This window comes from Lynx rufus, unplaced genomic scaffold (genome assembly GCF_022079265.1).
Source record: "Lynx rufus isolate CCGP_SWC_20201006 ecotype Redwood Valley unplaced genomic scaffold, mLynRuf1.p SCAF_17, whole genome shotgun sequence".
Classification (NCBI taxonomy): Eukaryota; Metazoa; Chordata; class Mammalia; order Carnivora; family Felidae; genus Lynx; species Lynx rufus.
The window spans coordinates 16,559,793-16,572,191 of record NW_025814831.1 but is presented as its reverse complement, the minus strand read 5'-3'; the positions used below and the strand labels follow the sequence as shown (position 1 = coordinate 16,572,191).

The 12,399-nt window shown below is 44.7% G+C and overlaps 1 protein-coding gene across 1 annotated transcript in view; it reads right to left on the bottom strand.

Moving 5' to 3' along the window:
* Positions 1-12,399, bottom strand: part of KCNK10 (potassium two pore domain channel subfamily K member 10) — a 122,320-nt gene that overhangs the window by 26,997 nt on the left and 82,924 nt on the right. Inside the window, exon 4 of the mRNA XM_047079809.1 lies at positions 9,260-9,420. Within this exon, the coding sequence (XP_046935765.1) occupies positions 9,260-9,420 (161 nt within the window). The remainder of the gene's footprint in view (positions 1-9,259; positions 9,421-12,399) is intronic.

Below are 12,399 nucleotides of genomic sequence, written 5' to 3'. Positions count from 1 at the left end.
ATTATTGTTATTAAATCAGCGCCTTCCAGCCCGACCAAACTCGCCTGTGAAAACTGGTGACGAAGGGTGAACGTGGGAAATCATCCACCTGTTACGTTGGTTTTTTGAGACCGATAAAAAATGCGAGTCCTAATAAAATTCTTGCATTAAATTCGTTAACTCAAAAGTACCTGGAAGTTTTAGAGACAGGTTCCCATGTGGTAGATCTAAAGCATCACTAGACTTTTGGTGGCCCCAACATGCAAAGATATTAAATGTCTTAATAAAACCCCCAAGATTCTGGGAAGTGACTGTGTGTTAATGGTGGGCGAGTGCTAGCAGATAATGAATGTCCGTAAAAATTTCCCAGACACTTTCCTCTATAAGATGACCATTTCTTGAGTTTAAGACCGAGTTAAATGCCCAATGGGAATTAAGATCGTGGTGTTGGTTTCCTCAAACCTAAGGTTCTTAAAATCCCTGGAGCAGAGTGTCGAGACAACCCAATGAATCCAGAAAAAGGAGAATGCTTTTGAGGGCAAGACCAGCTGGCACAGATGACCAAGAGGCTTGGCTTTGAGCTGTGTGTTCCTCTTATTGTCAACACTGAGTGAGTTGTACAAAGGGGGACGATGAGGTGGAAGAATCAAGAATGGAGAATATTATCTGCCTGGCAACACCTCTTTCTCGCAGGTGGCCCCAAATGAGACAGCCATTGGGACAGCATAAGCCCCTCTTTTAGAAGCTCACTTTCACATTAGTCACATAGCAGACATGAACAAGGGGGCATTTAAATCCTAGCTTAATCTCCAAGAGAAGGGAACACTAAGAAAGAGATGTTTGCTGATAATGAGCCAGCATTAGGGAAATAGCTCAGGTGCACAGAGAAGAATCAGGGGCTACGATCTGATTCACAGTATTGATGGATCATATAAAGTTGGAAAACTAAAACCTTTGGAAAACAGATACAGACGCCAATACTAACTTCTCCTCAACTAGCCATCTTTGTCTGTCCCCAGGTCTTACACCTTTCATGGAGACCCTTCTGAACCATCAGATGCTATTCCTACCTTACAAGAGAAGGAAGGAAGGAAGTGGAAAGACTAAGTCTGTGCATGCACACTGGGGCAGGGCCACCTCCTTTGGAATCCTTCTTCTGTCACCTATGGGCTGGGTGACCTTGGGCAGGGCACAGAACCAGTCTAAGCCTTCCAATCTCATAAGATTAAGATGATAATGGTCTATTTGGGAAGGCTGTTGTGCAACTTATTCTGGGTAAAGCCCACAACCCAGGGTCTAGCATACAGTACACTCTCAAAGCAGATTAGCAACTCATTTCTAGACTTTGATACTGTAGTGCCATAACACTCAGTCTGACCTCAACCAGATCCTACCAATCCAAGGCTCCCCACAAAGGTCCCTATATACAGAAGTTCACGAGGGGTTGGTTACTCCTAAGTAACAGTCAGATTCCCAGAAGTTATCTGTGATCAAATCTTGCCAGAAAGAGAGAGACTTCGCTAATGCTACTTAAAAATGTTTAAATGTTAAACACTATGTGAGCAGTATTTTAAGTAGTTATATTTTAGGTAGAGTTTGATAGCTTTAATGTTTATAGAAAAAGGTGAAGATTCATTGTGTTTTATTTTATTTTTTTGCAAATGCATTTTAAGAGCCATTAAGGCCTACAGTGATCTCAGATGGCAACAGGAAACACCAAAGGGACACCGGCCAGCTATCAAAGATAAACTGAAAAAGAGGAAGAATCACACGTTAGATTAGTCCCTATGGGGTCAGTTAAAGTCAGGGCTGAGATGGTTTGCCTGCTAAAAAATAACAGAACAATCTATCTTTATGTGTATTCATCAGGGTGAAGTCCCCAGGCATTTTCCCTCATTGATAAGAAATGATCTTATTCCCAGAGCATAATATCGCTAAAGCCCTCTTTAAGGACCCACCTGAGAGAGGAGCACTCTGGGTAGGAATGACACCAGCACTGAAAAACTAGTTAAAACCATTGGTGGGGATACTAGAATTTGAGTAGAAGATTCAGTCAGGGGATCCGGGCATGCATCTTGGGACCTGTGGGTTAACTGACCCCTTACATCTCAGCAGAGCCGTGGTTCTTAACGGGGACGATTTTGCCCTTGATGGGAAACCTACTAATGTCTGGAGATGTTTTTGGCTGTCACAACTGGAGACACTGATGATTCTGGCATCTAGTGAGCAGAGGCCAGAGACGCTGCTAAATATCCTGCAATGCACAGGGCAGGTCCTGTGACAACAGTCTGCCGAAAATGTCAATAGTGCCAAGACTGAGCAACCCTGCATTACACGAAGACAGAAAAAAGGGGGCCATTCATGGACAGACTGTGTCACGGGCTGTCACTAAGAGATGTTGTGCAGTCTAGTTTGTGGATGTCATTTATGTCGTTTGTCCCAAGTGCACAGCTGGGCCTATCATGAAAGCCACACGATATCCTTAAACTAATTTAGAAGACACCTGGTTGATAAAGCTTTAAAAATATTTACTTTCTCTGCGTCTTAAAATGATTACCTCCCACCTCCTTCTAGTCCCTTAGGGAAAGTAAGAGAGTAATTGTTCACATTCAAACCAGGATCTTCCCTCTGATCAAAATAAACCCACATTATCCATGTAATATGAATTCTACTGAGTTATTTCTCAGGAATTTTTAATACATTATATGCCCTAGTGCAGGCATGTTACGGAGGCAAACAGACACATACACACATGTGTACACACACACACACACACTTGGGCACTCAGCCCACGACTTCGCCCTTCCCCTACCTCTGTAGGCTGGTGTGCATAACTAATACCCCAATGAATATTTCCACTACTAATAGAATCGGAAATTGTAGTTGAACCCACAGAGCTGAAAAGAACACCCAGTTTCTAAAACAAGAGCTTTTATCTCCTTGAAATAATAATTCTTTTCATTTAACCCCCTTGCTCCTGCGGGCAAGCTCCGAGACCACTCATGAGTAACAGAAGGCTCCCGCCATGTGTGTCCTTCAAAGTCTTTCCGACTCATGCCAGGCACATGGCAGAGGCCTCCTGCAGTCCTTGGCTTCCACCACCAGCCTCCTGCCTTCAATCCAAAGTGATTGATTGGCCCACTAATTGTACATCATTAGCAGATTGAGACTGTCATCACCCCATCCTAAGCATTTCACAGGCTCTAAAGTCCCCAAGCAATCACGGTGCTGTTAAGCCTAGGGTAATGTGTTATTATTTGTCAGCTACACCCAGGCTCCTGTGGCTCCAAAGGCAAATAAACATTTCTGCTGTATCCTTGGGGGAAGAGACCAAAGAAGAAAAAAAAGAGTCTCTGGGTTCTAAAGGTAATATCAAAAAGCTTGCTGTTCAGCCTGATAAAAAGAGGCAGCTGCTTCCCACCAGAGGCCAAAGTCCAGCTCAGACCAAGAACATGGGATCCAGTCCAAAACCTGACCAGCCTTCCTACGGCATCCTATCAGGTCACAGTCAGCCTGGCCCAACACAAGAGCCAGCCCACCGCAGGGGAGAGAGAAGCTTCCCGCTTCCAAAATCTGCTTCAGAAACCAAGGTCAGCCTTATTTAATCCCAAATAATTATCTTTCCCTGCTAACTGCCCAGATTTCCCTCCGGAGACCCAGGAAGAAGTATTTTTACTTTGTGGTATAGAAATACTTAAAAATCATCTCCACGAATTAGCATGACATGTCCAAAATCTTAAACTCCACGTTGGTTTCACAGCATGGATTAATATATTTGACCGTAAATATTTTTGGCCCGCCGGGAAGAGGATAAGGCTGGCTCGAGTCCAGGCTGCACCCCCAACTCACTATGTGGGTCTAGGCAAGTGAAATGAGTCTCACAGAGTAGTGTTCCCCAAAGAGTGACCCACAGGCCATCTATATCTAAATTTTAAGGACCCTTGTCATCCTAGAGTGGGGCTCACAGGTAATCCCAAGTATTACTAGTAGTCATGCATTTTCCCAACCTGGAAACCACTTCCTGGAGATCAAACAATGCATTCCAGGCTCCTTTTGTAGTGGGTGGGGCTGAGGGACTAGTTGGAACCAATGGGCTGTGACTGGAGGCCAAAGCTCCTAGGGCCATTGTGCAATGCCCAGCTCTCTCCCTCAGCCTGGAGGGTTGCTGGGGCTGCAGCAGCCTGGCAAGGGTGAGAGAAAGCTAGTCTCCAGCATAAGCTAGTCTCCCCTGACTGATTCAAAGATCCCAAAGACCACCTGATTTATGGCAAGGAGGGAGAACAGCTTCCCTATGAGTGGTCTGTGTGGCTAGTGGTTGACAGACACCTGAGCCAGATGCTGTCGTGTGTTTAGCCCAACTTCTTCTTCTCTACTAGAATTCTCATTTTGTTCATCAGCCCCAGGAGATGAAGCATGAGTCCTCTGTGCCAAGAGTTCTGAGACTTTAGTAGGCATCAGAATCACCTAGAAAGCTTGGTGGACACAGATTGCTGGGCTCTAACTTCACTATGAATTGTCAATTCTAACAAGTTCCCAGAGGATGCTGATGCTGATGGTCCAGGGAACCACACTTTGAGAACTACTGGTCTAAACCAGTAAATCCCACTCTCCTTTGTCAGATCCTTACTTTTTTAATTTCCCTTGCAGTTGGGAATGGTCATGTGACCCCATTTTGGTCAGTGAGACAGAGGGAAGTCTACAGGGTAACTTCTGGGAAAGTTCTCCCAATACAAGGAGATCTTTTGTCCTGCCTTAAATATGGTTGAGTGGAAACATATGTGGTCCTGAGGCAGTCATCATGCAAGCCATGCAGTAACAAGTCTGAAGATGAAAAGCCAACATGCCAAGGACAGCAGGGCAGAAACAGAGAACAAAACATGGGTACAATTTGGTCTTTCCTGGTACAGAGGTTCTGAAACCCTTGGAATTTCCAGTGATAAGAGTAACCAAGGTGTTTTTTGTTATGTGAATGACATGACTTTTGGATCACCTAAGGATGGGGGAGGTTTGGAACTTTCAGTCCCACGCCCTGGTGGGATTTCTGAGGAGAGGGGAGGAACTGGAGGTTGAATCAGTCATCAATGGTCAATGATTGAATCAATCATGTCTATGTAATGAAGCCTCCAAAAAAATCCAAAAGGAGGGGATTCCGGGTGCTTCCAGGTTGGTGAACCAGAAAGCTTCTATGTGCTACTGTGTCAGGACCCAACTTCCCCAGAGACATTCTAGCAGATTTATTGAACTCAAGGATGGGGTCGTAGGAACCCCTAATCTACAGCCATGTGGTCAGAAGCACAGGTAACAGCCTGGACTTGTGACCAGCATCTGAAGTGAAGGGAGATCTTGTGGAACTGAGCCCTTCACCTGTGGGAACTGAACTGATGTGCTCTCCAGGTAGATAGAGTCAGAATTGAGTTGAATTGTAGGACACTCAACAGGTGTCAGAGAATTGCCTGGTGGTGTTGGGGGAACATCCACACATCGGAATTGGTACCACAGTCCTTAACCTGCCTTTAGGGAACTGACGCACCAACCTTCCTCTAGGCTCTTCCCTCTCCAGGGTAAGTAAGTGTTGAATTTTTAAGCCATTGTTAATTAGCACTGGGGCAATGTCCACTCTCCTGGCCTCATGTTCTAAGTGGAAGGACTTCACCCAGAGTAACATTCCAGGCCTCGACCTCCACTGTTCAATCAGACAAGTGACACAGCAGAAGGGACTGAGTTCCTCCACCTCAGTCCCCTTCCCCTCCCATCTGAAACCATCTGCTACATAGAGGCATACTTTGTTCTCCTCTCTATGATATAGCAAATTTAGTGGGGCTAACCCTGCTCTCGTTAAGGAGGCCTGTGCTGCCAATGACTAGAAGAGACAGAATCTCCAAAATGGCCCATGAAAATATCCCACCCTAATCCCCAGAACCTCTGGTAGGATGAGCTATTGCTTTCATGGCTATGTTGTGTCATATGGCACAGTTATTCTTAAGACAGGGAATTATCATGTGATCTAGTCACATGAGCCCTTAAAAAGCAGGGCACCATTCTCAAGCTGGTGGCAGAGGGGCAGAGGGAAGTCAGAGAGATACAATACACAAGAAGGATTCCATGATGGCTTTAAAGATGGGGGGGGGGGGGCCATGTGCCAAGGAACCCAGCTAACTCCTAGAAGCTCTCAATGGCCCCCACCTGACAACCAGCAAGGAAACAAGAATCTCAGTCCTACAACCACTGGCAACTGATTTTTGCCAAAACCTGAACGAGTTTGGAAGCAGATTCCTCCCCAGATCCAGAGCCCAGCCCCAAGATATGCTGAGCATAGCACCCAGCCAAGCCTGCCCAGACTTCTGACCTATAGAACTGGGATACAATAAACGTGTATTGTTCTAAGCTTCTGCACTTGTGATAATCTGTTACACATCATTAGAAAACCAATACAGCAGGGAAGTCCTTCTGATTCAGGGCAAAGTGGTTAATAAGTCCTTTTGGCATCAAAGCAAAAGCTACGTTCTCTGATTAGCTTACCAGCAATAAAGCTGACATTTTAAACACTTTAATCTCTATCTGACTTCTGTGTCTACACCGCAAAATACAGGCACCCAGAAGTGCATTTTCTATTTTATCTTTACTCCACTAAAAATCTCTTCCCTACAGCTGGGGAAAACATAGCAGATAAGAAAAAGACTTAACCCTTGAGCAGGTGGAAAAGAAAAAAAAAAAAAAAAAAAAGGACCTTCCCCACAGGGGCTGAACTCCACAACCCCAAGCTTTTATTGGTTTATAACATTTTCAGTTTTCAACTGATCACCTAAGGGGAACTGGCCTTTGAGATGTAGTATAAATGAATGGCAAAGACCTTTGAGATTTTCCACCCAAACTCTAGGCGGCAAGCAAACTGCAGAATCGGTTGTTTGTGTATTCAGGAAGTCGTCTGATATTCCTGAAGTACAGTCACCCCTTCCAGCAGCACCCTCCGGTGTCGGGCAAATGCATATGTCGCATGTTGCCAATTCCATAATATACTGCTGTTTCCTTCCTGAAAGACTCCCAGTCCTTGATGGAGCTGCAAGGGACTGAGTGTGCCATCAGCATAAAAATGAAATGCAAGGTTTTTAAGGCTCTGTCCCAGGGTCCTCTGAACGATTCAGATTCACCCGAGAGGCAGCTTTAAGGGAAGGAGAATAGTACTCTCTATTTGTAGTTCAAAATTCCCTAGGGGAAACTAAGTCCCCAAATTCAGCAGCAGATGTGGTCAGAATGATTGCAATCTCTTCCTTCATTTAGAATACAGTAACTCGTTTCTTTCTTTTCTTTCTTTTTTTTTTTTTTTTCTAACGGGGAATTTCAAAAGCTTTTAGTGCAATCCTTTCTGTCTACAAATAAGGAAACTGAGATCTGGAGAAGCTACATAAAAATAAAAAATGCCAGATCAGTCATTTCTCCATTTGAATCCTGTTCTTCTGAGTGTTCAATCTGCCAGATTCATTTTTGTCTAACTTGGAGTGGGGGCATGAGGCCGTGGCTGAAAGGGCACCTCCGAGAAGTTCAAAACGGCTCTTGGAGATGGGGTTGCCGTGTCTGGTTTAGGGAGACCTGAACATCTGAGAAGCAGAGAAGCTGAGCCTTGACGGTTTCCATGGTGACCACTGAGCCCAAGTGCATGCTCTAATGAGCCAGCTGGCTAGCCAGCAGCCCAGGAGCAAAGGTTATGGGACATTCCAGGAAAATCCACGTGCTCCTGAGCTCCTCAGATGAAATCTGAATGGATGGCTATCCCGCTAATAAGGGCTTCTTTTGGGAGACACACACACACACACACACACAGCAGATCTGAACGCTGTGTGTCTGGCCCTGTTCTCTGCCAAGTTCTCTTGCATACATTATTTCATTTAATCATCACCAAAACCTTCTCAAGTGGATTCGAATTCTATCCTCCTCTTTCGCTGATGAGTAAACAGGGCAGGATCACTGTAAACCCAGGATCACTGAGCTCAGAAGAGGCAACTCTAAGCCAGCTCTCCTGCCCTATTCTTCCACTCCACTTTAACAAACTTGAAAGTGCTCACCTGGGGAGCTCCCTTGCCTTCTAAAGTCACAATTTCTTGTCTCAGAGAGAAAAACCAGTGCAGCTTTAGAACTCACCACTGATCTATCTTTGCCCATCACTGTTAGAATCTGAAAAGGTCTTTAGACTGTCAGTTTTATTTTTTGCGTTGTTTTGTTTGTGAGAGAGAATGAGAGCACAACACGCGAGCAGGGGAGGGGCAGAGGGAGAGGGAAACACAGACTCTTAAGCAGGCTCCAGGCTGAGTGAGGAGGGCCATGCTGGGCTCCATCGCACAGCCGTGAGATCATGACCTCAGCCAAAATCAAGAGTCAGATGCTCAACCGACTGAGCCACCCAGATGCTTCTCACTCAGACTGTCATCTTTTAAATATTAGACATCATCAGAAACAACTCCCTGAAGCAGGTTTGAAAGACTTGAGCATTAGGTCAATAATGAAAAAGAGCAGAAATGACATTGCATCTAAGCCAAACAAGTTATCTGTGAAATTATATGGAGAAGTGTGAGTTAAAGGGCACTGGGAACCCCAACCCAATCACATCTCCTTCACATACCAATAAATTTCTTGAGTTTTTGTCCCTTGTTTAAAGGTAAGTATTCTCAAGTGGAAAAAACCCACTAAGACAATAGCAATCATCAACATCTTAGTATAAATTAGTACATTAGTGTACTATTGCTGAGGAGCACTCAGAAGTGGGGGTGGGGCGTGGGGAGATAGGGTGAGACCATGAAGAGACAAATAACAAAGCACAACGCAGTATCTAGACAAGGCAGGCTTCTGGAAGGGGTCTTAGAAGCTAGGATCAGCCTAAAGACGCCACACTTGGACACAAAAAGGAGTAAATAAGTTCTAATAACAAAATAAATGGATTTACTCCTCTACTTTATTGCAAACACACTTAGGACCCAATCTTCCATTTTTAAAACAGAACTAAGTGTTTCTCCCATTTTCAGAAAACCTGTTTTGGCAAATCTGTACTTAACCTTCTTGTATTGTGATTCTGGAAATACACTGTCAAGAAGGAAGCTGCTGAAGGGAAAGGAGTTTTAGGCACAGTACCTGTGACCACCGTTGGCCAAAAGAGAAAACACGGTCATAACATTATTCCTTCAAAAGTGACAATGATACGATTACATCCTGATAATTCCTTCTGGATCCTGTCAGGCTAAAAAGCCAATTGGATCGCAGAGGTCAGGGTGTGAATAGACACAGTACTCACTCGAAAGACCTTCTCCACTCTTGCAATGCTTTTCCCAAAGATGGTTCCCAGTTGGTCTCCAATTCCAGCCAATAAGAAACCAAAAAGCGGAATTCCAAAGATGGCATACAAAATACAAAAGATTTTGCCTCCTTCAGTGCTCGGAGCAATATTCCCATACCCTGGTGAGAAATATCAAAAAGAGAGAGGGAGAGTGGTGAGGTGGCAGAGAAATCAGAGGGCTGAACCAGAGAACCCACAGATAGACGGAAGGATTTCTGCACTTCCACGAGCAGTCGGGGAGTAGAGCTTCATTTCAAAGGCCCTCCAGCAATCAGAACGTTGTTCCATTGCTTCTCTCTCTTCTCTCCTTGGAAACAGTTTTAAGGAGATCCGGCTTTCCTGGATCTTCATGTGTTTAATTAGATTACACTTTAGGAAAATTGGTAGTCACCCAGAATTGCATTGCTGATGGAAATCGGTACCATCCACCTCAGAAACACCAAACATCTTGGACATGCCTGGTTCAGGCAGACCTGAATATCCACGAAGGGCTCGCCATTGCCCTTTGTAGATTTGAAAGGAGCTTCTCCTTTATAGTCTCATCTCATGTGCATCCCCTTCACCCAACAGACTTGGCTACCCCCGATATTTGGCTCTATAGGGAAACAGATACTCCGCACTAAGGAGGATATGTGGCCTGGCACAAATTTGGAAAGGACCCATGGATCGTACAGTCCCACCCCGAGACACCTGAAAACTGCAGAGCAGGGAAGGAAGACTGTGCGTCTTCTCACAATGAGTGATGTTTAGCTCTGCTTGGCTTTTGCTCCTTACTGGGAACTTTACATCGTTTCTGGATCCTGCCTCTCTTCCCACCCGCTTCCTGCATCAAGGGCTATCAAGCACTAAATACATATCTATTGGTGGAATGGATGTTTGAAAATAAAAGAATCTTTTTATAGTCATGGCTATAATGTATATTTCAAGTAGTGCTTGAAAATACCAGCATCTTCATTCTTAAGAATTCTGCAATTACATAAGTAACTTCTGTATAGTGAGCACTGGGTTTCCACTAGATGGATGAGACTAATGGAAGTAGGGCTGGAAAAAAAAGCAGGGGTGGGGGAGGGGCTATGGTATTACTGTGACTTATAAAGAGATGAGAATCTAAATTACTTGCTATTCAGTTTTCATGCCAATGAGTATTGCAATGTTATGCTAACTGGCGCCCAGATAGTCATCCAACTATTCTCCCATAACAGGGTAACTCATGTGGGGCCTGTTTCTAGATCCATGCGATGGGTGAGTTACTGGGCTCATGGTTATGGTTATGTTAGGGGTGCAGCGCAGTCAAGGATAATGTTGATGCGGTCCCATCTTCCACCTCCTATGAGCCTAGAGACCTCGCTGCTGCTGTCTGCCTTCGGGTGATGAGTCACCTGGCTATTTTTCTTTCCAATTTTCTTGTCAGAATCATTCAAACCTCTTATCATGAATTATCTCAGTTACAGTTTCCATTTCTTAAATGAGCGTTCAGGCAAGCCTTCCTCGTCTTGCATTTCTTCTACTCACCACCACTGCCATTTAATTGTGCAAAAAAAAAAAAAAAAAAGGGCTCCTGGAACTTTTTTCAGGTGCTTTCAGGAACTTGGACAAAACCATTTTTCTAAGAATTCCCCTCTAGAATAATCTGATTTACATTGAAAGGGGAATAAATGTGCCTACCCAGCTTCACTTTATAGAGGTGGATATTGACCTGTGAAAACATTTATGACTCTTGCCTGACTGTCTCAGTATTGCCCGATTACCGTCAGAGAATGTAGGTTTTCCTTAGTCTGAGTATCTGAGAAGGAAACATACGGCAGACACAGCACAGGCAAACAAATTGAGGCTTTGAACCTGCTGAATAATGGGCGTCTTATTAGCCCCGACAAGAGGTACACACTCTTGCCCCAGCTTTCTGTGAGACCTGCCCCACCGTCTGGGTAAGGACTGTGTTCAGGGAATTTCTGGTGGCATCCAAGGAGCATGACAAAGAAGCGAGAAGACAGAGGCTCCAGATTCAACTCGACCTCATTCCACTTGGTTGTCCTCAGATGCATTTAACCTCTACAAATCCCAGGATGAGAGGAGTTCAAGGGAAATGGGCACAAATCAGTGAACTGTAAGGTACTATACCAGTGCAAAGTAGTATTATCACTAGTAGCATTACTGAAATTGGCTCCTGACTTTTTCAGTGTTTCATAGACTAGAACACCGAAACGAAGTTAAAGTTCTCGGGTAAGGACACAAGTAGAGTAATATTCACTAATATTCAAATAAGTCTTTAAATATATTTAAGGCCATCACTTCATACTGGGCATAAGGTGATTGCCATCTTTGAGTAATGCTGTGTTTATGCATGTGTGCGTGTGTGTGTGTGTGTGTGTGTGTGTGTGTGTGCACATGTGTGCACGTGTCCCCTGGCTCTGATGGTCTATATGGAAAAGCTGTTCCAGTGGAACCCTCAATCCTGTCACTCTGGGAAAATTCCAGATGAATCACATTTTGGATGTTTGCTCTGAGGCAATGGGAGGGCCACATTCCTGGATTTTTGGCTCTGCTTTACCAGGCCTGTTGGACTTCCCTGCCCATCCTTCCAAAATCCTTGGCAGAACTTTGAAGTTCAGAGTGATGGTTATGGACGCTCATGGCTAGAGACCGCAAAGCTTCCTGTTCTGACACTTCCACTTACTGACTCTCAGATCTTGGGTATTTACCTAACTTTTCCACCTCACTTTCCTCCTCTGAGACCGGGCTGTTAACAGCACCTGCCTTGTAGCTATTAAAGATAAAATGGGTTACATGCAAAGTATGAGTTGCCTGTACAGATTAAATACATGTAAATCATGACACAAAGTAAGCACTCAGTAAGTAGTAGCAATTATCATCTTGCCCGGGGTTTTCTGTAGGAAGGAGTCGCTTCTGAGCAATACGTCTCCAGGAAGATGAAGCCCCAGGAGAAAACAGATGGCCGGCTCCTCTCTTCCCTCCAGAAACTCTGCTGTTCTCCCGCAGTGCCAGGACAAGGGGACAGAATGTCTGTACTGCCAGTGGGGCTGGCGCAGGGAGTTGGGTGGGCCCACAGCTGCATCTGGGGTGTGGGCATCTCTTGGCAC